Below are 27,586 nucleotides of genomic sequence, written 5' to 3'. Positions count from 1 at the left end.
TCATGAAATGCATGGTGATTTTGAGAAGTGGAAAAATATACAGTTTACATGATTTTAATAACATCAGACTCCTAGCAAGCCAATTCTATCAACTGTGCATGTATGAAATCATAAACAGTGTAACATAATATACACAGCTACATAATTAAAGGTCACTAATTGCACATGTACATTAATTTGTGGGTGGTGGTTGTGGGCTAAAGGGTATGTGGGGGCATGGTCACGTCCTTTTAGGCCTACATTTTTTACTTGTTTTTTTTTACAGACTTTGTATATTGTATGGTTGGCAACCCTGCTCAGTTTATTAGTAGGTAGTCCACACAGAGTACTCTTAAAATACAAATTTTGCTGCAAAAATCAACCAATTATTCCTAAAATGTATTGCATGGCATACAAAATAGGGTGATGCAGTACAGGGAATATATTGGAAACCATAAGGAGTTAAGTAGTGCAGAAAGGGAATGTAAAAGGCATATGGAACAAGGTGTTGTGAAATAGGAAATGTACTTCATGGCATACAGAGTGAGGTGGTGAGCAAAAGAGAATGTACATCAAGTGATACTAAGGCTGTGGTTTCCCCATACCACTAATGGCTCTGTAGACTAAGGAATGATTCAAGCTGTAACTTTTTTCTCTTTACTGTGCTTCAGTAATAGGTTTTGTTTCCTGCAGTTTCAACAAGCATGTTACAGATATCCTGATCTCAAAAATTCTTATCGTTGTGTTTCTGGGAAAGCCTTTATTGACAGCTTTTGAAGCTGTCAATTGCTAAATTCTCATTTTGAACTCTTGCATGGCTGATAAATCACTGAAGAAGAAACTAGCATTTCACAATCATGTCAGCAATGGAATGCCCTAATTGTTTTAAAAATTAATTCAATATTTTAAAGTAAACTGGATTGTTTTTTTATCTTTTTGGTTTCAGCACTTTACTCGTTCCCAGCCTGGAGAACAGAGGGACACAGTTCTACAGGCATATATAACAAATGACCTATTTGACCTCTACCAAAACGTGCAGGTGAGCAACACTTTAGATAGGAATCAATTAAAACTATATTAGTATAGTGTAGTATAGTATAATATAGTTTTAAGTTGGGTCAGTTTTGTTGAATATGGCATTGTTTATGCATGATAGTTTAAGGTGTGTTGGCATGCTAATAATGTACAATAGCTTGCTGAAGAGCTTGGAACTTTAACTGTACTGGGAAAGTAATTCAACACTATTGGAGAAAAAAAATATTTGCACATCAGCATTAAAACATATATACAGGTGTCAAGTCAACATCTCTATATAATCAAATGGCCTGTGTCTCACAAAGTTTCAGTTTGCATATAAATTGTGCAACTGTATGTGTCCAAAATCTTTTCAAATCACATCATTTAACAAATTAGTTCCTTTACGTGTTTCTCAAAAGGATGCCTCATCAGGAGGGATCAAAACTAGTAGTCTAAAATGAAATAAAATTTACCAAGCAAAGGCAAAATCACATATGAGAGACTCTGCCACTCATATGTGCATTGTCACATTTGATTTCAACCTGAAATTGTATGGTAGCTCATCCACTTAAAATTATATATTGTACTGCTGTCTTAGGATTTAAAAAAAGGCTTTAGTTCCTCACATTTTTATGCAATCTTTGTTCAACCCACTGAATTAAAGTTGAAAGTCTGCAGTTCAACTGCATCTGAATTGTTTCATTTAAAATGAATTGTGGTAATGTACAGAACCAAAATTAGAAAAAGTTGTCTCTGTCCAAATATTTATGGACCTAACTGTATGTTGGAGCTGTGTAAATATTTTTTATTCATAATATGATATAGCCTGTCAATCACACTTCATCAGCTTATTTATAGCTTTAAAAAAAAAAGTTTTAAAACATCTTTACCGTCCAGTTGAATATAACTAACACTAGATTGTGCCAATATTAACTAAAACTAAACTTCCGTTTTGCACAGTTGTATGGCTCAATTACTGTACAGAAATTTCTCACTCTGATTTCACTTTATGCAGCTTCTCACGCTGTGTTTCCTGGCTGATGGACATTCAGTATCATTTAGCCTTTTTTTCTCCAGCTGTTATGCACTGTATTGAAAACAAAATGTTATTGATGACTGGAAATACCACATTTTATTGTATTAAACATTAGCTTTGACTTGCTTGCATTTTTATATAGAAGTTGCACAAATTTAAGTTTTAAACTTCCTACTTGACCTATAAAGCAAATCTCAACATTTTTTTTTTCTTAATGATCCTGTAGCAGGATCATACCCCCAAACCTCCAGACCCTACTTTTTTTTTTTTTGCTGGACTCCAACTCTTAACCCCTCCTTAACCCTAACCCCTAAAATTACTCAAAAGCTTAAACCTTAATTTTTTATGAAAAAAGCACCCTCAGTTTAAATCATCCAAATACATTTCATATGATTAACACTTTCTATTCAAAAGCAAAGCTGTTCAATCCTACAATTCATTTTTCTTTCTAAAGCCTCCACAGCTCTCATTTCAGATGGTGATCTGATTTCAGATGTCTGACACATCCCCCATTGAGTCAATTACTTTATCAATACATGTTAAAAAGCTTGTTTCTATACTTTTTTTGTATGTGTATATGTGTGTGTACAAAGAGTATTTCCCTTTATTTATTTAGGGTCTGCACTTAATGGTCTATTACTGTTAAGCTACCATAATTTGATTTGTTCGAGATTGTCCTGGAAAAAAAATCAATGCCTTGTCTGTGTGGCAGGTATTTTGCTGGCAAACAGGGAAATGCAAATATCAATCTAGTGGCCAATTTACATTTTTTTATATTTAATTTAGTAATGGAAATTTCTCTACTAAATCCCTCACCATTCTCCCATTTGTAAATGCACTTACCAGTTCATGACCCTATATAACTATATAGGGTTATCCTATATATATCCTATATATCCTTTAAATTGATCATTGAGCCACTGTAAAACCCCTTTGGTCCAAGTCAAGAATAAACCTACCACCTCAAGTTGCTAAGCCTTGTTCCATGTCATTCAACTGTGAAATGCCAAAACCTCAAGCAACCACTGAATTTCTGGCATTTGACAGCTTATTGATTGGGGGTGGGGGGGGGGGATTCAGCACATGTAGGGGGTCATCCTAATATGAACTTTAGCAAGTAAAACCTGGGCTTGGAATCCAGAGGAAAAGTACAGGAACACAATTTTTAGTTTTCCCATAAATAATTACAGGTATTACGGGGTACTTCAGCTCTGTGGCTACCTAAGTTTTACATTTTAGACTTTGTTTTAGGGCCGGTCAGATTTTTTTAAAGCCAAAAAATGCATTTTTCTATCATTTATCATTACAAACCCAGGGTAAAAAACTATAAAAAAGGATATATGTAGTGTATGATGTCAGCTTTGCACTAATAAACTAAAACTTTGATTGATTTGGTTAAACTAGTGTTGGGAAATCTTGCTCTCACAGCAGGAATGATTGAAAAATAATATTCGCCAACCACTACATATGGCTCAGTAGGTATATGATGTGAAGATCTTTAAATAATGTCCTGTTATTTTGTTTTCTCCATAGAGTATTGCACTACAGTTGCTTCAGTCCAAAAACGAGTTGGTCAGACAATATACAGCCCGCCTTATTAATGCTTTAGCATCATTATCTGATGGTAAGACACTCTGATTATCTGATTGAAAGTGTATTACCAATTGTTTTTCATGGTTTAACAAATGGGAAACACATGATTTGCTGTCCTGAAAGATCACTAAATGAACTGCTATCAACATCTCTGATTTCATTAGTGGATACAACAAAGCAGAGATCCTTTTTAACATCTGCATGTTGCTAGACTAGCTCATACAACATTTTTTTTAAGGTGGTCTTGTTACAATCGAGTGGCAGTGATGCTTCTTAGCCATACCTCCATAAAATGAGCTCTCAAAGGAATGTAAAATATTGTTATTCAAAAAGCAATTGATGTACCTTTAACTGTATTTTCATGAACATTTTTTTCCCCTCCTTTGTATCCTAGGCCGTGTTTATCTAAGTCAGAATCTTTACTTACTAGGCTCACTGGAGGCTGAACTCAAGACAGAGAAGGATTCGTTCACTAGGGAAAATGTTCTGGGCTCTCTGCAAAAACTGAGCCTTAGGTAAGATTCAAAAAACAACTGGTACACTGGGCCAACTAACCGAGTGAGCTGGTAGCAACGAGACAAAATTGGGTATTGTGAAGCCAGCAGGTGGTTTACCACTCCACTATAAGGCTGTTATTATGTTAAGTTTGTCACACAAAGTAACTCTGGCTATCGCCCAAAAATTAAAATATGACTATTGGTTAATAAATCACATGTCCAATAATGTCCAGAGAACATATTGTTCCCTATTCTTTATACTTTAGCTTGCATATCTATTCTTCTTCTGTTCTTTTGTCTAAACAAATTTTAATTCAAATAAATTAAAATAAATACAGTACTAATCTGTTATATACTGTGCCAACAATCATTTGTTGTAACACAAAACTAGTAGCTGCATGGAAGCAGAATTTAGTTTGGCAGTTATTTGTCATTCTTTTGTTCAGATGGCATCATCATTGCTGTACCTGGATGACAATTTGTTAAATGTTTCTTATTTAATTCTATTTAAACTGCATTTACTATAGTAAGTAGTAGTAAGTTAGTATAGAGGTAGACAGTTAGGAATCTTATCAGTAATTTGAAAGAAAAAATTCATAAAAACACATTATTTAAAAGATCAGTGTGACTGTGGATCATCTATATAAAGTGCGATGCACTGTCTTATGATATTATAAAAGATAAACCATTGCAAAGGTATTTGTAACAAGAGAATACATCCACTCACTGGGACCCCCTTACTCCCCACTTGCTCTGCTGATGCTGCTCTACTTCTGATTCACAAGACTGGTCGCATGCAGTTATGTAAAAGCCTCACTGTCCCTCCAGTTTGGCTGCTGATATCGGCCACTTTAGTTCAAGCCTGCCTAGGATCCATAGCATTGGACTGTCAAAATGAGAGATATGGTATGTCTTTTTCACTTAGCATCCCCCTCTAGACAGAAGTATCTAATAACCCTTGAAGTGGTATGAGGGAGCCATTTCTATAGGAAAAAAGAATCACCAGAGTTCAATATATGGTAAGATTCCTTATAATATATTGTCAAGGAGCAAGCATGTGCTAAATTGGTCAAGCCACCAAAATCTTATATATTAGTATAAATAAAAGCTTAGTGGAGAGTTAGATGGAAAATGAGAATTGCCTGCCATAATTCTAATTTTGCATTTGCCCAGTTCTCCTGCCCACCTTTGTATGTTTATTGCAGTTTCATTTTAAAATAGGAAGAAAATCCAACTGAAGCACAGATGGTCAGATTGTTTAACTCTCCAGCATCTACCAAAAACTGAAATAACAATTTTAATGTACTGACTCTAATCTAAAGAGCTAAAGCATTGTATAGATACAAGATTTCTATTGCTGGAAACAGTCACATATGAACATCTCAAGTGAAATCGAGTGGTCAATCACTAATGAAGCATATTGATTACCTAGTGGAAGGGGTGAGGTAGAGGCAATTTTGAATGCCTTTTATGTAGCGAGATTAGCTGATACAGTTTTTTTTTTTATCTCAACAAGGGGCACCAGATGAGATTTTCCCAGTTTTTGGCAAATCTCTATACAATCCCCAACTCTCTATACAAATGTATGGTTTGTTACATATTATTACATATTTTCACAAAAAGTTTTAGGTTTGATTTGTAGAGATCACTTGTTTAAAACCTATTTGGAAAAACACACACTCCACATGCCACGTAAAGGCAACAATTACTTCTTTCTATTCTGGAGAAAGTTAATTAAACTGTGGAAGTAACCAAACCACCAAGAAAAAAAAACGTTTAGGTTCCTGGTGGATTTTGCATACGTCTCTAGAACTGCATGGCTAGAGACTTCAAAAAGTGTATTGAGGAATATATAAGTTTATCAACCACACATTCAATCATCCACAAACCAATATGGTATGTAGAATTATTACTAACATTTTAATAACTTTCCAGCTTCCTAATTTTACAAATAAGCCTTCGCTCAGGTCATTTAACATATTGGCGCTTATAAGGACCTTTTAATTTTTACTAATGATGTTTTCTCTTCCAGGCGACCTATGCAGTCAGCCATGATAAGGGATGGTCTTATTGATTGGCTTGTACAAGAGCTGGAAGACACAGATCATCTATCTGACTACACATTGGAATACTGTGTGGCCTTGCTGATGAACCTTTGTTTACGTAGTGCAGGTCTGTATATACCTGTGTGATGACTCATCTTTACTTCATCTATGTCACATAAATGTTTAAGGCCATGAAAAATATATAACTGTTCAGTGCATTTATGATTTGTAATATTTGTTTTAAACAGGAAAGAAAGCGTGTGCCAAAAATGCAAGCCACGTTCTCAGAGTGCTGTCTGATTTACTTGGCCATGAGAACCATGAGGTATGTGTCTTAGAAAAGTATGGTCAGAAAGTCCATCCTATTTATACCAAAGTCTTGTATGTGGCCCTTAGGGTATAGAGTTGAGAAACCCTTTTCTAGAGAACAAGCAATTAAGGTCCCGTCCTATGGTAATAACACATAATATTCCCTAAGAAAAATGTGAGTACATAGTTTTACTAGACAGGAAGGACAAATCTGCAATGTGTACACAGACAGATACAAATTGTTCTGGGTCTCTCGTCTTCTCTTGGTCTATAGAACCTTTTTAATTGCCTCTGTTGCTTCTGGAGAGACCCACTCACTGTCCTGTCTTATAAATGTTGTCAGCAGTGTAAGGAAGTTATTATTGAGGGTAATATCCAATGTGATCAGAACAATAATTCAATAATTCTTCTGTTGCAAACACACCTCTGTGTGAATGGGTCACAATACTGCAACCCCCTTAGGGTATGTCTTTTCCCGGTGCCATATCCTTGTCAGCATAATGAGAGCAACATCTTTTTGATGGGTCTTTCGTGCATAGCATTATTGGTTTTATCAAAAAAAGGGCCCCACCAAAAGGTTTTCTCAAGGGTTAAATAATGAAGTGCACTAATCTCATTTGTCAATCTGGCACCAAAGTAGAGACTGCATGTAATTGGGTTGATACTCATCAAATGAAGTTTCTGGTATACAGACTAGGACATGAAAGTCCGGCTTTTTGGCAAAAAAATTTGTTTAGATGCAAAAATATACAGAAGCTGAAAACTGTTCTAAACAAAGGATGCACTAGCCTAAAGGATCACAAGCCCAACTATACATGTACAGGGATGTATGTACTGTAACTGGCAAATCTACATATTTTAATTCTTAATTTTTGTTCATTACCTAAAAATCTTTTACAGCAGGGTTAGAAGTGACAGTATACCTTTAATGGAGCCTTGGATAGCAGTATTAACTTGGCAGTGCTTCTAACCATTCATGACTATAAAAGTCTTGCAAATTTGCACTCGGTAGAATAGCTATGGCTACCATTAAAAGCAGACCCCTGGTGATCTGCTAACAGTCCCAGCATTTCTCCTCTTTTCTAACACTTCTAAAAGCTCTGCATTCCAACCCATGCTTCTGTGCCCTTATGTCACACATACACCTGGCTTCAAGGCTTCCCTGGCTTCCCTGCCAGGAATTTTTAATTGATTCAGGGCCTGGGAAGGACACAGGCATTGGTTTTAGGTGGTTAGAACATATAACTGCCTTCACTGGTCTATGGCTACATACACACAACGGATGATTGTCATACGATTATTGCTTCAGGACTAGTATCGGATGGGAATCTGACCTGTGTACAGCGGCTGCCCGATGTCGTTCATGGATCCGTCCTGGCAGATCAACTAAGAACCACAATGCAAGTGAAGGGGAGAGAGTGCAGCCTGGATGTACAGCACTCGTTCATGCATCTTTCAGTCTTTTGTCAATGGAAAGGATTGTGAAAGATCCTTTCCAACGACAAAGATCTAACGTGTATACAGCTTAAAGCTACATTTAAACTAAGCCTTATCTGAAAAACTTTCTAAAGGAACAGTTTTTTTGTCTCTTTTATTATCTAGTTGTATTACACCTTTGGTCTTTACACATGTAAAAGGAATAATTTGACTGTCATATACAACAGATCCTCATTTGTCTTCTCATATAGAAGTTTCTCTACAGATTTGTCAGATTTGGTTTTATAAACTTGTTCAAATTCTGCTAAAACCCCACAGATTCGTTCCTGTGTCAATGGGGCTCTATATAGCCTTCTTGCTGTTAATTTGATACGAGAGGAAGCAAGAGCCATGGTAAGTTATCAATTGAAAATAGTATATTAGTCTTAAAGTTTTGCCTGTTTTTACTTTTGTAAATTATGAAATCGTGTTTGACTGGAGGTTACTGAAAACTATGATTGATTTTGTTTGGTAATTGGCATGTGCAGCTCAGTGATTTTGACAGTTGAAGAGAGTAAACGGGCATGGGAGTATGTTTTATTGCAGAAGAGACGTTGCCTGAACTTAAAGGGGAAGTTTTATTCCCCTTTAAGGTCACTCCATGTGCCTTTGCCACCCTGCCTACTTGCCATAGTCCTACCCTCCGGCATTTTTTTCCATTTTACATAAATGCACTTACCACATGAGCCTCATGTGACATTGTAGGCAGGTACAGTGATGGACAAGCATCATACTAAGCATTCTGACTGGTCTGTGTCTTTGCAGCCCTGCATGCAGTAAGCTGCAATCCACTGTGCTTTTAGACACTTTTCTCCCATGGCCACCATTTTTAGGTGATTTTTGCTACTGTTGTTTCTCTGTGGCATTGGACCCCATTAGGATCAATGAGCTTTGGGTGTCCCATCACCTTTTGGCTTGCTCACTGGTTGTCCCTCTTTGTCCTTATTTGGTAGGTACTAACCACTGCATATTGAGAATACCCTACAAGACCTGCTGTTTTGGAGATACTTTGACCCAGTTGTCTACACAGCACAATTTGGCACTTGTCAGGATTACTCAGATCCATCTACTTGCCCATTTTTCTTGGATCCAACAAATCACCTTTAAGATCTAATTGTTCACTTTCTTCCTCTTATTCCTCACTTCTTTGACAGGTGCCATTGTAATGAGAATAATCAGTGTTATTTAATTCCCCTATCAGTTCGTTTAATGTTTTGGTGATTAATTTATAGCAATTCTCCATTAATCTTATCTGTGTTATCATTGTTGTGTTTTTCAATTTTGACTTGGAGGAACATTTTAATTATCTTACTTACATACTAGGGAATGCAGGAAATTCTGAGATGTTTCATCAAGGAGGGGAACAAAGATATGAACCGTCAAATTGAGTTCATTTTAAGACAACTCAACTCAGGTAACTGCGCCAATACAACTGAACAAACCTGTATGTTTGAATGCCGAAATCACTTTAGTATATCTTCTTGCTGATCAGGTAAAGGTATTGTGTACTTGTGTAGATGCCAAAACCTATTCTTTCAGAAATTTGAATAGAGAGGTGTGTCTACAAAGCAGGTATGGAAACAGAAGGAGCGAAAGCTCCTTCAAAAGTTCTTTTGAACCTGCAGTTTATAGCAATGTTCACACACCAATTGATTGATGCTGGAGACGAACATGTTATCCTTTTCTCAGTCGAAAATTTTTCATGCGTGCAGCAATCCCCTAACATTGTTTATCAAGCCTCCTTGGCTGATTGATGAACAGCAACTGATCTCCATGAAACTTTGTGTGCAGTGCTTGTTCATTCATCTGTCACTGGAAAAGATCACAAAATATAGTTTCTGGCAACAGAAATCTGATATCTGTATGGGGCTTTTAAGGCTATGTACGCATGTAGGATACCTACGTGTATACCTACCTATTTTGTTTTATTTTCAGTGAAAGTTTAAAGAACAAGTGATATATGCACAGTGCCATTCTGTTCTGTAGAGGGGAGGATGTGCAAACAGTTCTCCTCCACTGAAATGCACATTGGTTCCTGATCGAAAAAACATAAAAACATATAACTGCCTTATACCAAATACAATGCTTCTTTCTCTACACGTGCATGTTGTTTTGACAGATATTTTGACTAATAAGGATCCAAATTAGTTGTATTAAAAATCTCAGCAGCGGCCTGCATGTATTTTACAGGGGGCATATAACATTGTTTTCTGTTTTTTTTAGAAGGGAAATTTGATGAAGGAGTGGAATCTGGTGATGAGGAGGAGACAGATCATGATGAGGTGAGCTTTCCAGAACGTTAATGCACTTATAAAATAGTCTGGAATTCAGCTTTAGCTGTGTGGGGTCATCAGAAACCTTTGTTAAACCGAGTAGATAACTGTGATTCACTGCTGAGGCCAGGGAAAAGTCTACACAGCAGTGGTTTACTCATAAACTGAAAAGGTTTCAAAAACAAAAGTATATTACTGTAGAAATGCAAAATTCAAAGTTTTAAAGGTACTATTCCTTACTTAAGACTGAAGGGTCTATTTGTTATTTATATTATTATTATTATTATTATTATTATTATGTAATTATATAGTCGCAACATATTATGTGGCGCTTTACAAAGTCCACAGTCATGTCCCTAACTGGCCCTTAAAGGGGCTCACAATCTAATGTCCCTACCATAGTCATATGTCAATAACATAGCCCAAGGCTAATTTAGAGGGGAAGCCAATTATCCTAACTGCTTGTTTTAGGGATGTGGTTGGAAAATGGAGTTCCCAAAGGAAACCCACACAAACATGGGGAGAAAATACAAATTCCTTGCAGATAGTGCCCTAGTCGAGATTCGAACCTGTGATCTAGTGCTGCACAGGCAAGTGTCCTAGCTGCTGATCCAAAGTGCTTATACTGTTAATGTTTTCACCCAAGATATTCCCAACTTTTTAAAAAATGTACACATTTTTCATTATGAAAATGTGTAAATAAATGGTTACTCACAATTTATCCCTAAAATAAACTCTAAATACAATGTTCCTGTATAAACCAGCACCCTCACTGACTAACAAAAAGTAATAAAGGTTGTATCCTTAAACATAAAAATAAAAGAAATATAAGCAAGAAACATCTAATTGCCTTTAGGGTAATTGGTGTCTGATGTTGGTAAATGACCCTGAGTTAGGTTATCCTTTTTATTTCTGCAGGCAGTATGAATCTTTATATTATTATTATTATTAAACAGGATTTATATAGCGCCAACATATTACGCAGCGCTGTACATTAAATAGGGATTGCAAATGACAGACTAATACCTGCATAATGTGTATATATAGCTTATTTATACATAACACTGCTATCTGTTATAATCATTTATCTACCTGAATCTATTGTCTACATCAATGAACAAGACCATATTCCTTGTACTATTAGTCATGGGACACCAAGTTGAATACCCTAATATCTTTCATAATTTACTTTATACAGTATGTTATTCATACTTCAGCTGAGCGTTGTAACTTTTATATGGAAGTCTGTACAAAGCATTGGGGGGTTACTGTGTCAGCGGACATGGCATGAACCATTATTAAAGTAAACCTGGCTTGTATAGAGAGCTAAATGCAGCATGCTTTCATATGATCTGGATTTGACCGTCTCTGCAGCCTTTGCAATTTCGTTGACTTCCTAGGAGAGAAAGGCAGTTCTGACAAAAACAAAAGCATATGTAAACAAGACCTTAAAATACCACTAAGGGTTCTTTTTAATAAAATATTGAGTTTCGCTGAAACATTTCCTGGTGGGGAATCCAATTAATTTCAATTGAAACACATGGACCTGGAAGATTCTCCAGCAGCAAATGTCAAAAGTGAATGTCAGATTTACTGCATTATAAATAGACCTCTAAGAGCAAGCAGGACTGGAAATGTGCAGTAATGTGGTTTTATAGATCAGAGGGGGAAAAGTAGGCTTGTATTATGGAGAAAGGCAGGAGGGAGACCAGAAACAAACAAGTTTGTTTATCACACATGGCAGTCTATATTTTTGGATTTCTTTCACAGCAACGAATCATAGAACTAAAGCCAGGGAATCAATATAAGAGCCAGGTAACTGATGTTTTTAGAGGGAGAGGTCAGCAATGACGGGCTCTTTTTTTATTCCTACAATGTGGGTAAACTGTTGCCATACATATGGCACTGGCATTTAAAAAGGCCTTCATTTTCTGAAGTTCTTTTTCCTATTTGAATCACCAAGGTGAGGTGATCATGTGTGCAGATTTCTGTTTTTCTCTGATTACTTGCAGTTTATCAATGTTGGAAATAGATCTCAATAGTACATATGCACCTAAAGAAATACAAACCGAATCAAATTTAATCTTGGTAATTCACGCTGCACCATGACAATTAAAAAAAAAATAAAATAAAATTAGAATTTCAGGTAAAGCGTGCTGGGAATGCAGCCAGATGCAGAAAAACAAAGCCTGTAAAAGCGCTTCAGATTCACAGATTTACTTTAGTTACATGAGAGATTAGTCCCATTGTCCTGCACATTGTGACTTCTACAACAAGCTTTATAAGTCACAACAGGTATCTTGAGCCCTTCTCATTTTCTGCCCAATGAACTACAATGATCCTCCAGCCCACTTCTCCCCATGTTTGCTGTTCTGTCCCTCCTCCTTCAGCTATTTTCTTTAGATCCTGTCAGGTGCAATGAGCTGTGCTGTTACAGTGTTTGAGAGTCAGTGTTGTGGGCTTGTTCTTGCTGAAGTTTACTTTGCTACTGTTATGGTGTTTGTTTTACCAGAACCTCTTCCAAACTTACATTCAGAGTCGGAAAGCTGTCATGGTACCCCAGAGTTGCAATTCCTGTTCTAATGATGTGCCTTCTTGAGCACCAGCACAATTCAAAAGAGCTTGTAATTTATTGTGCTGTCAGCAGTGACAGAAGAGAATTGGGAGTTCAGCATAGGGAGAGGGAGATAATAGAGCAGGTTTTAGGTTTGCCCAGAGTTCAGTGTTAACAAAGGTGACAGAGCTGTTCTGTTTTTAGTGAAGAGAGAAAAGGTTGCCTACACACTACATTGTACAGTATGCCTACAGAAATGGGAACCATGTATGACACTAGAGCTAAGTAGGGTGTCTGTGCTGTGAAAGCATTAGAAGGATCTTCCCTTTACCAACATGCCTGCTTCATATTGGTCACTTGCCACACAGACTGTGAACTCCTTCTGGCTTCTTTTGCAGCCCCTGTAATGTCAAAGGGGGCTAAAAAGAGGGATTACACAGTACAGGTTAATTTAAAAAAAAAAATTACCTGGGGACACTCACTGCTAAGACGGAGGAGAGAAAGGTCTGAGGATAATTTTAGTGTATTTTCTACAGTTCAGCTTTAAGAAATTTTGAACTAGGGTTTTATACTACGTTTGCCAAATTTTTTTTATTTTTTTATTTAGGCACAAAAGGAAATATGAAATGGAGCCTTATCTGTGCCTGTTATGTGGATGCAAGACTACATAATGGCCCTGATTTATTAAAGATCTCCAAGGCTGGAGAAAATACACTTTCACCAGTGAAGGTGGGTGATACAGCAAACCTGGAATGGATCTGGTACGGGATTGAAAACATCTGCTAACAAATAGCTTGACTTTTAGGAAATCCATTCCAGGTTTGCTGGAAAACCCAGCTTCACTGATGAAAGTGTATTCTCTCCAGCCTTGGAGAACTTTAAAAAATCAGGGCCAATATGCGTTGTGCAGTATTTCACATTTCCAAAATACAATATATACCTGACCATTTGTTTAAAACATGTGAGGATCCAAAAATTAAAAAAAAATACAGACCCAAAAGCCATTAAAGTTCTCCTTTAGTAGTGCTTAGCAAGATGTGCCAAGGCTATTAGGTAACTGTATAATTGCTCAGCTGGAGCGGCACAAACTTTAATAATACTTTTCAGATCAGGTTTCTCAGGCAGGACATTAGCCTGTGCAGGTACAAAGAGTATGATTCTAATTTGCAGAATAGAAATATAATGGCCGTTATATAGCTAAGTAAAATGCCAGTTAAAGGTAAAAACACCCATTCAGCTCAATTTTGTATTTGTTCAAAACACATAAATGTGCTAATAAATGCTACTTACCGTATTTTTTGCCGTATAAGACGCTTTTTCTTCCCCAGAACTGGGGGGGGGGCGGAGTTGGTGCGTCTTATACGACAAATGTGTTATAAAATAATTAAAATAAGATACTCACCCGATACCCGATCCTGCGTGTGTCTCCTCTCCTCTCTGGCTGCAGCGTGTGTCTCCTCCTGGCTGCAGTGCAGAGCGAAAGAAGCCGGCACAGCACCCCCTGCTGATCCCTGCCCTAACTGCCGTACAGTGGGAAAAAAGGTAAAAACAGCACAGAGTGATCAGAAGGGGAATTTGAATGGCAGAGTGATCAGAAGGGGAATTTGAATGGCACAGAGTGATCAGAAGGGGAATACCGGTATGAATGGCACATGAGTGATCAGAAGGGGAATAATCTTTCAGAATCTTTTTTTTTTCTAGTTTCCTCCTTTAAAATTGTCCTATATTCCGGAGCGTCTTATACGGCGAAAAATACGGTATATAATATTACTAGAAATATGGCTTTTTATTGACATGCCATGGGTGGGGAGGCCTTTGTGTGTGTGTGTGATAGGTAGGAATTAGCACAGGAATGGCCTAAGCATTAGATATTAGCTATTTTAAGGGGCTAACAGTTTGGACGGTCTCATGATCTGCCAACAGAGTGTAAAAGTTACTTGAGAACCACAATAAGAAAATCATCAAACAGTTCACATACATTATATTACCCAGTGGTTTATTGCACCAGAAGCTTTCTTGGAAACTACTCTGCCCATAATTTAGGCTTGCTGTGGAATAGGATGAGAGAGAAAGAAACAAAGAAAAGAGTTACAACTAAATAAGGTGTGAAAGACCTCCGCCATAAGAAAGGAATACCTGAGCTGCATTTATTCTACTTTGAGCAGGGATAGTCATGTTTACCTTATGGCAAGTGGTGTTCTCTTTGCGATTGGAGAAAAAGCAGTTTTACTATAGCATCCTTTCTATAAGCAGTAGTTAAGAGTTGTTAAAATGTAGAAAATACCTAGAAAAATTCTAGGTTTGCCAGCTTTATATGTTGTTCTAAAAAATGCTAAATGTGTTTCTAAGTGCAGAGAATAAAACTGGCTATTAATATTATAGAAAACAAATAATGCTGTAGTTTTAGTCCATAGAGTAGTATTGTTGCCTCAAGGAATCAGGAATGTGCAGCTAAGTGTAGGCCAGTGCCAGGAATGTATGAACTTTCATGCGGAGGTATGTCATTCTGGCATAGTCAATCAAGATGGCCGAAGATCCAGATCCCACAAAAGTACTGAGTGAATAAGCGGATAGAGGTGAGTTTAGTTCTCATTTTAAAGAGGTAAAGACTCAAGAAAAACATTGTCTTGCCCCAGTAGAAATCAATAGGACCTCAACTTATGAAGTTAAGTTTTGACTACGTGTTATAATGCATTTATGTGCATTGCAATGCGTTGACACACCTGTGCAGAGATGCGTTTTGATACAGTATACAATATATATAGATTTCAATGGAAAACACATCAAGCAAAACTGCGGATGGCTAAGGACCTAAGCTAAGCTGAAAGGCGTATTTCCTCCTGTCTGCTGCTGTTTTATGTGATAACACACTTTTGTTAATGCAGTTCATCAGGATGGATAAGTGTGACAGGGCCCTAATGGCTTTTTGCCAGCAAAGCAAATAAATTAAATGATGGGAAGGATTTCTAATATAAATAAAACATAATATATTGCCTAGCCTGATAAGTAAAGATATATTCAGGGAAGGATAGAGACGGACAGGCTTTTATAGGCAATGCAATGTTTCTGTTTATTGTTGTGAACAGTTAATAACAGTTAATAATAACACATACCAATTATTTTACATCAAAAAGTGCTATAATGTAATGTATAATGCAAATTCAAATGACAATAAAATCCATATTATGCCAACATATGCTAATTATTGTTTGAGGTTGTCTTTTTTTACTAATATGGTGGTAAAAAAGATATCTCAAGGTGCCCGACGTGTTTCGCCTTTTGGCTTCCTCAGGGGACAGTTGAGATCAATGTTGCATATGAAATCAGAATGTACAAAATTATGTAAGGGACAGTCAGTACATTCCTGGCGGATTAATAGTGAAGTCATTTTCAGAGGTCTGGCTGGAGATATATATTGGAAGAAAGTGCAAAAAGAGGATTCCAAGATGAGTAAACTGGAATAGGATCAATATTCTGATTATTGTAGAGATTGAGGATATATTCATGTATTATCAAAATGTATCAGGAGGTGAGATTTCTTACAATGTCAGAATATTCAGTATCCCAATGTCTCAGGCACACTGTGGCTATTAGGTAGTTCAAAATCAATATAATATGGGTTAGGATCCAATAAATGTAGGTGATTTTGCTTTTAGGATATGATTGCAGTAAATTTCAACCAATGCTTCCAGTCATTGATGAAGTGTTTTTAGAAGTGGGGTGGTGATTGATGAACTGAAGATAATATCCTAGGTTTTTCCAAGCCATTGGTGGTTCCAGGGGTAAGTGTGACTAAACGGGCAGGATGTCCACAGTCAGTCTCCAAAAGGGGATTGTTTTTCTACTTTTTCTCTTTTTTTAATAATGAATTGATTCCAAAGCACTTTGTCATAGACTCTTGTAGACACAATAGGCCTGATTTATTAAAGCTCTCCAAGGCTGGAAAATATACACTTTCATCAGTGAAGCTGGGTGATCCAGCAAACCTGGAATGGACTTGATCCAGGATTGAAAACATTTGCTAACAAATAGCAAATGACTTAAGAAATTAATCCCAGGTGTGATGGATCACCCAGGTTCACTGATAAGTGTGCCCTCTCCAGCCTTCAGGAGAGCTTTATTAAATCAGGCCCAATGCTATTAGACCAGGAACTTTACCAGTGTAAATGTATTATTCTTGAGTGACTACAAGGTATGAATCAAACCACCTACCATGTTAAAGGCAAATTGTAATTCTTCTGTTATTAGTGACTAAATAGTGATTGTCTAAAGACTAGTTTAACACTGTATACTGTACTATATTTATTTGACACATTAATCACCTGTGGTTTATGATTGTAGCATATACTGTAAGCACTTTTGTTTTCTGTTCAGGAGGAGCCAGATGCCTTGGAAGCCGATGTGCACAAAGATGAAGCTATACAACCTCAAGCTGGGGAATTGTGTGGAGAAGAACTTCTCACCACAGAATATCTGGGAGTAAGTCTGTCTTGTCAAAGAAGGGAAGAGGCTTTACACAAATGTTTTTAAATCCCACTTTAACTTTGTTACTAAAGTTCAGTAGCTAAAACCGGAATAAAAAGTAATGCAAAAAGCCCCGACAGCCAAACACTTTCTTTTTCGATAGTGTTAGAACGGAAAATATATTTGCCTAAATAGAAATGTCTTGTATTGTATAACACATTCATTTTATCTTACATTTCAGATCATGACCCATACTCTCAAAGTAAAAAAGAGGATGTTTTCTGGTGTTCTACAGAGTGTTGATGAACCATTACAAAGACCAGTCACCCCCAGCAGTCATCGTGCTATGTACACAATGTATGTACCTCTTCCAAATCCATTATCCTTCCTACCTGTATTTGTCACTGCTGTGCTTGCTAGTTTTATTAGAGATAGATTGTCGCTCTGCCTATTAAGCTCAAAGTGACCGACCCAATTTTATTATTTTTAACCTATTTTTCCCTGCATTAAATTTCCCAGTGTTGACTAGGGTTTGATGCTGCAGGTGAAGCATTGGCATCAACCCCTTTGTGATGTGACCATGTTCATGCCCAGCATTTGGCTGCTGGACCCCAGAACTGTCATTTAGAAGGACGTCCTTTTTTTCTCCCACTTTTCCAGTATCATTAGGAAGCATTGACTTGGCTGCTATGGAGGGAGAATCAGTGGGGGGCATTGGAGTAATGAGAAATTAGTGTTTCTTTAAAATGTATCTAAAGGCAGTTTTAATGTGGAGGAGTGTGGAAGTATTAAAACCTGTGTACTTTTTTATTTTGCTTATGTCGCTGCTAGGGACTTTCACTTTGTCACTAGGACAGAAAGTTAGTAAATTATCAAATTTAAGCTACCACTATTGTAGGAATAGAGGGGAAATATATCGGAGGTCACCCTTGTTCCTCTGCTGTCTAACAGGGATCTTAAGATCTCTTAGATAGTTGTATGTGCAGGACAGGAACTGAGGGGGAATATTGGATGAGAAATAGATAAAAAGAACTGACCTAAATAATTATGAGATTGATATGTTAACTCCAGCCTCTGCCATCCTCCTACCTAGTATGAATTTTGCTTCTACTCCACTTAGATCATGTTTGAGCAGTGTTCTTTCCTCTTACATCCTGTTTTTTTTTTTTTCTAATTGCATAGTTATGCTAATTCTAACAAATGATGAATCCATGTTGGTATTTTTTGTTTCCTCATTGTTGAGTGATTCCAGAATTTTTTCTCTACTTGGTTTGAACAAAACGTGCCCTTTTTTACGTCATTTCATTTTTTAAGGTATGTTTTACAATGGCAGAATTTTCAGCTCTTAAGTAAAATAGTTTTGTAGTGGAGTAGGGATTTCATAATATTTGCCAGGGGTGGTTATATATATGCTTACATGAATCTCCACCATGGATGGGGTTCAGTTTGAATGCATGACTTGCTGTGCTTCCCAACTTTTGAGTGGGTATAGTGGGACATTGCACATAATAATAATTGTAATAATTGTTTATTCATAGTGGTCAAGGAGGAGAAACTATACTGATTTACAAGATATGATATACACATTTTTTTTCTTTTATGCCTTGGGCATTTTATATTACAGTTTATGGTCTTCAGTGAAAATTGATGTTTAGTCCTTAAAAAGTTTTTTTTGTGTTTATAGCAGTACTACATTTTAAAGGTTGTGCTGTAATTTATATATAAATAAAAGGGATGGTCTGGGTGCTTTGTTTGTCATTTATTTTCCGCACCTTGTGATTCACAAAATTGGTACTATATTGTGCAACACTTCATATTACTTTCATATATAATCTTATGTTTGGGTTGTTCATCTTCCTGTTAAAGCTATTTGATACTTGTATTTCTTAATTTTTCCTATTTTTTTTCACAGGCCAGAGAATGAAATTTCACCATTGATTTCATCAAACAACTTTAGAATTCAGAAGGCATCTTTAAATTCCACATCAAGACCCCCTACTCGCTGTGGCAGCCGCCCTGCTACCTCTGAATACAGTGTGACATCAATGAGTAAGTAATGTTGATAACACAGTAAGCTTATTCTTCACTTTGGCTGGAAGATGTTTGGTATTTGCTCAGCCCTGCTGGACAACAAAGTGCAAGTCTACTTATATTTCTACTGGAACATTGACATATTTTAGTCGCTGGAACATTGACATCTTTGTGTTTTGGTCCAAGCACTGAGACAAAACAAACCTATCCTGGAATGCCATGACACCTTCACTTTGTCACCATAGCAAAAAAAGAAACTGGTAAAGTGAAAATATATAATGTGCTTGTTTACTATCACCAGTGTATACAAGTGTATATCGATAAAATAACTAGTAATGGTCAGTGTCAACCCAATAATTGAGTCCCAGTAAATCTTCATAATAATAATGGATTGTTTGTAGTTTTTAAGGCCTTATCTCATCCCAGGTCGGGGTAGTATTATGTAATTCTATGTAAATTATACTATATTGAATTACTAGTGTGGTAATCTAAAGGGTTACATTCTGGGACCACGCTGTGTTATGTATGAATGGCTAGGGGAGTCCCGGAAGCATCCTCTATATAAGGTATGGATGGCGGGAATCCGGAAGTCCCTTCAAACCGCGGCAGAGGGATCGCTCAGATCCGCCTCTCTGATGGCCTAGACCAAGGGGCAAGGGGTGTGGTATGCTGGTCGGCACACTGCCTACCTGCTATGCTGGAAGCGTGAATGGGTGCAGCACGAGTATGGGGATTTACTGGGTGGGTATTGCTCAGGATGAGACTCAACCCACCGGCAATAGGTGATTAACCTGATGCTCCCGTCCCCAAAAGTCGGGGTTCCCGTATTTTGAGTGTGGAGGGGGACAGGAATCAAGAGAAAGAGGATGAAATACCTGCCAAAGGGAAAATAAAGTAGATGTTATGTAATGTCTAATTCTAATACTCAATTGTTTATTGTTTATAATTTACAACAATGAATATTTGCAAACTATTTGAAATAAGATATTGTAATCCTAACTGATTTTGTTAATGTGCAAACTATTATGTACTAAACATAATATTGTTTTTTTTTTTTTTCATATTATAATTGCTTTTACAGTCACCACATATGTAATATAACAATCTAAGGATAATATACTGATGAGTGACATATTACTTATTGTATTATTTTATTACATACCATCTACTTTATTTTCCCTATGGCAGGTATCTCATCCTCTTTCGCTTGATTCCTTTCACCCCCTTGTTTCCACCAAGGAGATAGCTGTTCTGGTATAAAACAGCTGTTTGGAGGCCATGTCACTGTTTTTGTTTGTGAGTGGTTTGTTATAGACATCCCTGGCAGTGTCCGCTGTGTGACCCTTGAGCCAGTGGAGCACATGTGCAGATGTTCAAAGAACATTACTGTGTCCAAAATCTTCTGTAGACCATCCAGGAAATCAGACCATTTTCCTGAATCTCTCACAGGAAACTAGCTGTGCATAGATACCCTACTTTACTGTTTTTATTGTTGCAAACTACCAGCATCAGTCAACACAATATACAAGGAAATGTTTTAGTGTGCAAGAATAGGGCTGAGAAAAAAATGATAATGCAGAAGTGAGATGATTTTTAGTAGTGAATAGATCTGTCCGAATAGCATATTTTTAAACCTTTTATGACTAATGGGACACTATTTATCAAAATGTAACATATTATGGAAGTTATTAGTAATAATGTTTACTAAGTAAATAGTAAAAGTTTTTTTTAAATATGTATACCCATTGTATTCTAAATCTATTTTACATTAACATATACATTTACAAAATAGTTCATAGTCATTACCTTATTCACACCCTACATTTCACCCATTTATCCCAAGACCACAGTCCCTCTTTAGGACTAAGAAACAAAACTGTACTTTGTAGATTTTCTGATCACTTCAATTCATAAGTTCACTATACAGTAATAAAGAGGAAGTAAACTGAAAAATGGCCAAAACAAAAAAAAAACACTTGCCTTCAATCCCGCAATGCAGTCGATCAGTCCGGAGGTTTCTTCATCGGGTCCTGCATCGTCCCGGCATCCGTCTCCGAACCAGGGTGCCCCCATCTTTGCCTCTTCTTCCGCATTCTTCTTCCTACGTCACCGGACCCAGGTGCGAGATCGGGTGACATAGGTTGGAAAAAACTTGCTAATCTCATTGCACATGCGTGAGGTCGGCAATTTTTCTTCCTTTTTTACATAAAGGTTCCTTCATGCGCAGAAGGAGCCCCCTAGAGCCTCCCTGAATGTGTGACATAGGTATCCCAGGAGGCTTTGCGCATCCCTTTCATTATCGAGGGAATTAGGGGGCAGTGCTGCAGCCTTTTTTTTTTTGTCTACCCTTTTACGTAAAGTGAAATTTCTGAGTTTAGGTACGCTTTAAGCTCTAGTACAATAAGGATCATGTGAGAACATGAGAAAATTACTCCTATAGTAATAAACACAAACAATAGGAATCTGTTTGGGTTTATTTTGTATTATTAATTTTCATTGGAATTGGAAATTCTATTATTAATAACAAAGGGCACTGAGTTCTTAAATGTGGAATATCTAATTCTATTCTTATTTCTAAACTAATATTGCTTTTTTTGGCAGACAGTCACTGCAGCAACAAAATGCTTTTTTTATGACAAACTGATATTATAGGTTTTTTGCTGCATCATAATATTTTGGAAAAAAAGCTATATCCAAAACATTTTTCCTTAGATGTTGATAACCAGATTTGGAGTTATTGTTCATCATGATTTTAATTCATGTTGGTTTATTTTTCTTCCTGATGGATTTTAAAATGCATTTGAGCCCAGACTATGGGCATATATTCTTAGACCCTGTCACAAAATAAACCTGACTACTCAATGAGTTCCTTTAGCCCAGGCGGCACAGTTGTCTCAGTATACTAGCTCTCTTGCCTTTGCAGAACTAGGGTTGCAGATTTACACATTATACATGTATGCCAGAGGTAAAACAATATGTTTGTCATTTTAGATAAATTCTGAATTGATGGGCTGTAATTGTTTTTATTGCGTTACTTATTTGCAGTTGTGAGTATCCTAATTGTGCATCTTTATTGAAAGCAGAAACAAGTTTGAGCCTAGAAATTAGGTTTACACAGTCATTTCATTAGTTATCCTTTTGGCAATAGCCCTCCTGTATACTAACCTTGTCTCCGTTAGGTTGGTAACAATGTACTGGAAAAATGCCTTTACAGCTCTAACATATTAAAACATTTAAATATTTTGGATCCCTGTTCTTTAGAGTACGGAGTTGAGGCCTTCTCTTCCCTATTAGCTGACAGAGTGAGAAGAATTTCTTAATATTGACAAACTTTATTTCCTCTTACCCTCCTCACAGCTGTAGATACGGAGTCATCTCAGATCTTTTCCCCAGCAAGTGGGTCTGATCAAAGAGGACCTGTTTCTCCTTCTTCACCGCAGATCTTGGATTTGGGTATGGAGAAAAGTAGTAGACACAATAACAGGTAATTCTTACTGTTTGGCAACCCAGCGGGGTTGCTGTGGGATCCTGCACACCACTCATTTAGCCCAATATTGTTAAACCAGCCTTTCCAAAAATACAGCTTTTTAAACTATAAATATTATATATTATAAATATTATAAACTATAATTACTTTATATTTATATAAATATAAAATAAATGTAATCATTTTTCTAACATTTATAAACTAAATAAAATTGAAATTTTGATCTCACGGACGCCCTATGGAAATAAATAATGAAATCTTCTGTACACTAATTAAGCTTTGTTTTCCAACATAGGTCAAATATGTAGATTAGCTTAAATAGTAACTTGCAAAATGTTTGACCAGCACAGCTCTGAATAAAAGGACAAATCTGTAAACGGAATTGCCCCTATGCATAACACACACAGAACAGAATCTCCAACCGCAGCTGTATAATGTTAACTGGCATATAATAAACTGGTGTAATTTAAGTAAAGAAAATTATGTATCTGACAAAATGTAAAAAGTTGGAGGCCTTTCACATGTATTACATTAGATTATTCAGGAGGGATTGTTTTTAAAAGCAAGCGGCATCCGGAATCAGTTAGATCAGTTGTTTATTTAGAGCCTTAAGCTACGTACACACGGCAGATTTTTATCGCCCGATAATCGGCATCGGCCAATTATCGGGCGAAAATCTTCCATGTGTACAGTCGGTGTCGTCCATCGTCCGGACGACCGACCTGCCGGATCCACGGACGATGGACGACAGCCGATTGTAATGAAAGGGAAGGGGAGAGCGCGCAGCAGGGTGCCGCTCCGTCGCTCTCCCCCCTCCCCTCTCCATAGAGCATGAACGGTGCTGTATGTACAGCATCGTTCATGCATCTTGCAGCCCCTTATCGTTGGAAAGGATCGTGAAAGATCCTTTCCAACGACAAAAATTGCAAGTGTGTACGCAGCTTTAGTGTCTGAATTCTTCTGCATGAACACCATTTTGCCTTTGTGTCTTTTTCCATGAATCAGATCTTGGAAGCCACTCAGTCCTGAAGTACCGACTGTCAGCCCTCGTAAAGCCAAGACTCCTACTATTGCTCCTCAGTTTTCTCAGTCTGGACCACAACAAACTAGCCGGCCCAGCTCTGCTGGATCCTCCACCCGCAGCAGACAGAGTAAGATATGAGCTGATATTGGACTACTTCATTGTTGTGACAGTAGAGTGAGCAGACAGGTTACATTTTAATTTTCCATTGGTTGTGGCTGTCATTGGCTTACTTTCCCTCATGCTCTGCAGAGCAATGGAGCATGTGCTTCCTGCTCTGCACGGTTATCATGATGATTCATGTGTTTCCAAATGACTATAATAATTGGCACATCATAAGTAGGATATTACATAAGGAAAGTTCTGAATATGTTATTAATATTAATGTCCATGCTGAACAGGATATAATGTGCACATGTTTAAGCAATGTACATAGGCACAAAGAAAAATCTGTGTTATCAAAAGGAAAGAGATGTCACATGCAGAAATGACGTTGCAGGAAACAATTACATTTTGATCCTTTTTTTCTTTTGATTGATTTTTTAATGTGCTACATTGCAACAGTTTCACATTGTTTCTTAAGATTGATTTTTTGACAACCTACACCTCCCTCTGTGTATGACTGCAAATTCAGCTCCTTACTATCTTTGTTCTCAAACAAATTAAGCACATTACAACCCTAATAAATCTTCTACATGCTGTTACAATCTGTACATTTTGTGCAACTTGTCAAAGATGTCAAATACATCAATGACCTGTATGACCTGTAGTCTAGCTCCAATCAAAACCCGTGTTGTTTTAAATTAAAATTGCTGTCTTTGAATGTTTTGGACAAGATAAAATTTTTGGGATGGGGTCATACAGTAATCGAAAAGGCCTAGAAAGGTCAGAACCTTTTCCAGCTCTAGTTAGATTTTTTTTTTTTTAATATCTGCTGTTAATATGCAATTTCAACAATTTTTCTTTCCATCATTCGATGGAACCTAATCACTTGGACAGGAGCATTAATAGCTTAACATACACGCAACATTAGACATATAAGACATGTTGTTAAATTGTTTCTAACTACACTGTAATGTGATGTAACAAAAAAGACCCCCAACTAACCCATTCCCACTTAATTAAAAAAAAGTGATGATTTCTGCTTGAAGGCTTGATCTATACCCAACATGAAAAATTAGGTACTTGAACATGAGAAATGAAAATAACACAAATCCTTCCATACTTTATTCAAAAAGAAAATTGTAGCTGGATTTGGGTTTTAACGCTGTAATATCAGTTTCCTTTACAAACTAACCAAACATTAAAGTATTCTTTCACAAGATTGAACATATGTTGGCGTGAACAAATCACATTTTTATTGTGCATGAAGTGCTCCTTTCGTGGAGGTATATATCTTACATGGTGTGTGGCTACCAATCATTACTGCAGGGAGTCCATTGTCTGGGCACAAATACACTTTTAATAACTAAGCATTAGAAAGAAATACAGATTACATACGTATGTTATCTAGGTGTGTGAACATTTAACCCAAATACTTGTTATCCCTTTCAGGTAGCCAGTCCTACAGAAAGTGAGAGTACCTGGGCCTCAGCAACATGGATTTCTTAGGAAAAGTAGCAGGACTATGTCTTTTCATGTTTATGCCCGACTGGCCAAACACATCTGCACATAATAATTGTATACTTAAAAAAAAAAATAAAAAATAAAAATACCCATTTGTTTAGGCCAGGCGGGATGTACAGTGACTTACTCTGAGACCTACTGATATGCTGGACACAAAAGTCTGACACCTTTCATAATAAGTATAGCAAGTTTTGGTATGTCTAGAGCCAATATTATAACAAGTGCTGCATTTCTGTTTCTTTGGCCCACGCTCTGGCTCTTTACTCTTTGCTCCGGATTTTCTGTTGATTTAGTAATTTATTTATTTGTGTATATGAACTGTTGTTTGAGTTGTAATGATTCCAATCCAGCATTGTATAAATTTTGTATGAAAATGTATTTTGTTGTATTCCAATTTGAATAAAAAAAGGAGAATATTAGAATTTTGAATAACCTTTAATGATGATTGAGTTTCTTTTTATTTATCCCAAGCTGTGTGTTTATTTACTGTACAATTGCATAAACGTTTTTATAGTCTGAAACTCCAACTATATATGGATAGATGGTCCTTGTTTTTACCAGTTTTTAAGATAACTAGTGTTGCCTACAATGGTATATAATAAACCTGATTTATTAAAGCTTTCCAAGACTGGAGAAGATAGACTGGCATAGGAGAACCTGGGTGATCAGGTAAACCTGGAATTAATTTCTTAGAAATCATAAAAATTGTTTGCTATTAGTTTTAAATCCTGGAGCAGATCCTTTCCAGGTTTGCCAAATTACCCAGGTTTTCCTATAGTAGTCTATCCTTTCTAGTCTTGGAGAGCTTTAATAAATGTGGTTCAATGTGTTTAATGTATTGAGATTCTTGGGTGGTTGAAAAGTTGCTTAAGACAGCCAAGAGCATATATTAGTGAAAGCATCTGTAAAAGCATCTGACTTCTCATTGAATATGAAATGGATGCACACTTTGACATACAAATGATTTTGTTGGCAGTTGTTCAGTAATCTTTGTAAAGCATTGTTAAATTGTCCAAACCTAAATGTTCGTGTAGAAAGTGTGTAACTGACCGGGTCCGCTTTTTAAAATGGAAGGGGAAAACCTAAAAACTCACCAAATCCGGGGACCGGTAAGTTTCTGTATATTTTTATATATATATATATACACACACACACACACACACACACACATTTTAAGTTTTATTAGGAATAACAGACGGCTCTGGGGGTTGCATTGTCTTGGAGAAACCATGTCTGATAATCTATATATCCAAATCTGTTAGGTAAACTGATGATAACCATACACATAGGATGTAATTTATTAACGCTCCCCATAACTGAAGAAGATAGGCTATCATGGGTAAACCAGGGTAATGGATCTGGTCCAGGATTTAAAACATTTGCCAAATAATAGCAAAAGGTTTAAAGAAATGCATTGCATGATTGCTGGACCACCCAGGTTCCCCCATGACAATCTACCTTCTCCAGGTATAGAGAGCTTTTATAAAACAGGCCCATAATTTTGTGGGTAATTGGTTTTGCCAAGCTAATTTTGTAATATATCCTCAGTAAAATTTTTCGTATAACCTTTAGTACTTCTTTGGTGTCATAAACTAGCAAAAGATAAACTGGAGAAATAATAAAATATCATATTTTCCCTCATACAATATATTAGTATTTTAAATGTTTTTTTTATTCCCTAAATGGACACGTAGCAATTCATACTGATACATTTTGGGTGACTTAATCTTTCACCGTGTTTTCCAGAATTTATTCTATGTGGTATATAACAAGATTAAACTCATAAAATAAAGATTGTAAATCTAATCTAACTAGAGCCTTTTGTAAGGTATAATTGGTTCTTCTGAATTCTCTTCTTACACCAGCAAGTCATGAATCGCAGTTATATATATTTTATTCCTGAAGTTATTTACAGATTGATGATAAAATTCAACTTGCTAATATATAGTACACTAAACTACTTTTTAACTTTGGTGCACATTAATGTGCTTCATCTCAGCAAAACACCCCAACAAAAAGAATCCTTACCAGTAGACATTCAGATAACCAAACAAATAAACAATACTCCATATCTGTATGTAATTAATAGTGTATAGGAACACGTATATAAGGAGATCAGCAGATGGAGGTTTACTCTGGGTGCATTTCCACCACCTACTGGGCTGGATTTTACCAACA

General features: G+C 36.7%; 1 protein-coding gene across 3 annotated transcripts in view; it reads left to right on the top strand.

Moving 5' to 3' along the window:
• ARMC9 (armadillo repeat containing 9) overlaps window positions 1-25,847 on the top strand; it is a 78,277-nt gene extending 52,430 nt beyond the window's left edge. For all 3 annotated transcript variants that reach the window (XM_072408327.1, XM_072408325.1, XM_072408326.1), the window contains 14 exons: window positions 926-1,018; window positions 3,566-3,656; window positions 4,020-4,140; window positions 6,155-6,294; window positions 6,416-6,492; window positions 8,232-8,306; window positions 9,276-9,366; window positions 10,176-10,234; window positions 17,154-17,258; window positions 17,485-17,600; window positions 19,156-19,292; window positions 22,632-22,758; window positions 23,767-23,912; window positions 25,337-25,847. In XM_072408327.1, coding sequence (XP_072264428.1) covers window positions 926-1,018; window positions 3,566-3,656; window positions 4,020-4,140; window positions 6,155-6,294; window positions 6,416-6,492; window positions 8,232-8,306; window positions 9,276-9,366; window positions 10,176-10,234; window positions 17,154-17,258; window positions 17,485-17,600; window positions 19,156-19,292; window positions 22,632-22,758; window positions 23,767-23,912; window positions 25,337-25,359 — 1,401 coding nt within the window. In that variant the 3' untranslated portion in view covers window positions 25,360-25,847. The remainder of the gene's footprint in view (window positions 1-925; window positions 1,019-3,565; window positions 3,657-4,019; window positions 4,141-6,154; window positions 6,295-6,415; window positions 6,493-8,231; window positions 8,307-9,275; window positions 9,367-10,175; window positions 10,235-17,153; window positions 17,259-17,484; window positions 17,601-19,155; window positions 19,293-22,631; window positions 22,759-23,766; window positions 23,913-25,336) is intronic.
• Window positions 25,848-27,586: the final 1,739 nt, after the last annotated feature.

Source organism: Pyxicephalus adspersus, chromosome 4 (genome assembly GCF_032062135.1).
Source record: "Pyxicephalus adspersus chromosome 4, UCB_Pads_2.0, whole genome shotgun sequence".
Lineage (NCBI taxonomy): Eukaryota > Metazoa > Chordata > Amphibia > Anura > Pyxicephalidae > Pyxicephalus > Pyxicephalus adspersus.
This window is presented reverse-complemented; position numbering and strand designations above follow the sequence as displayed.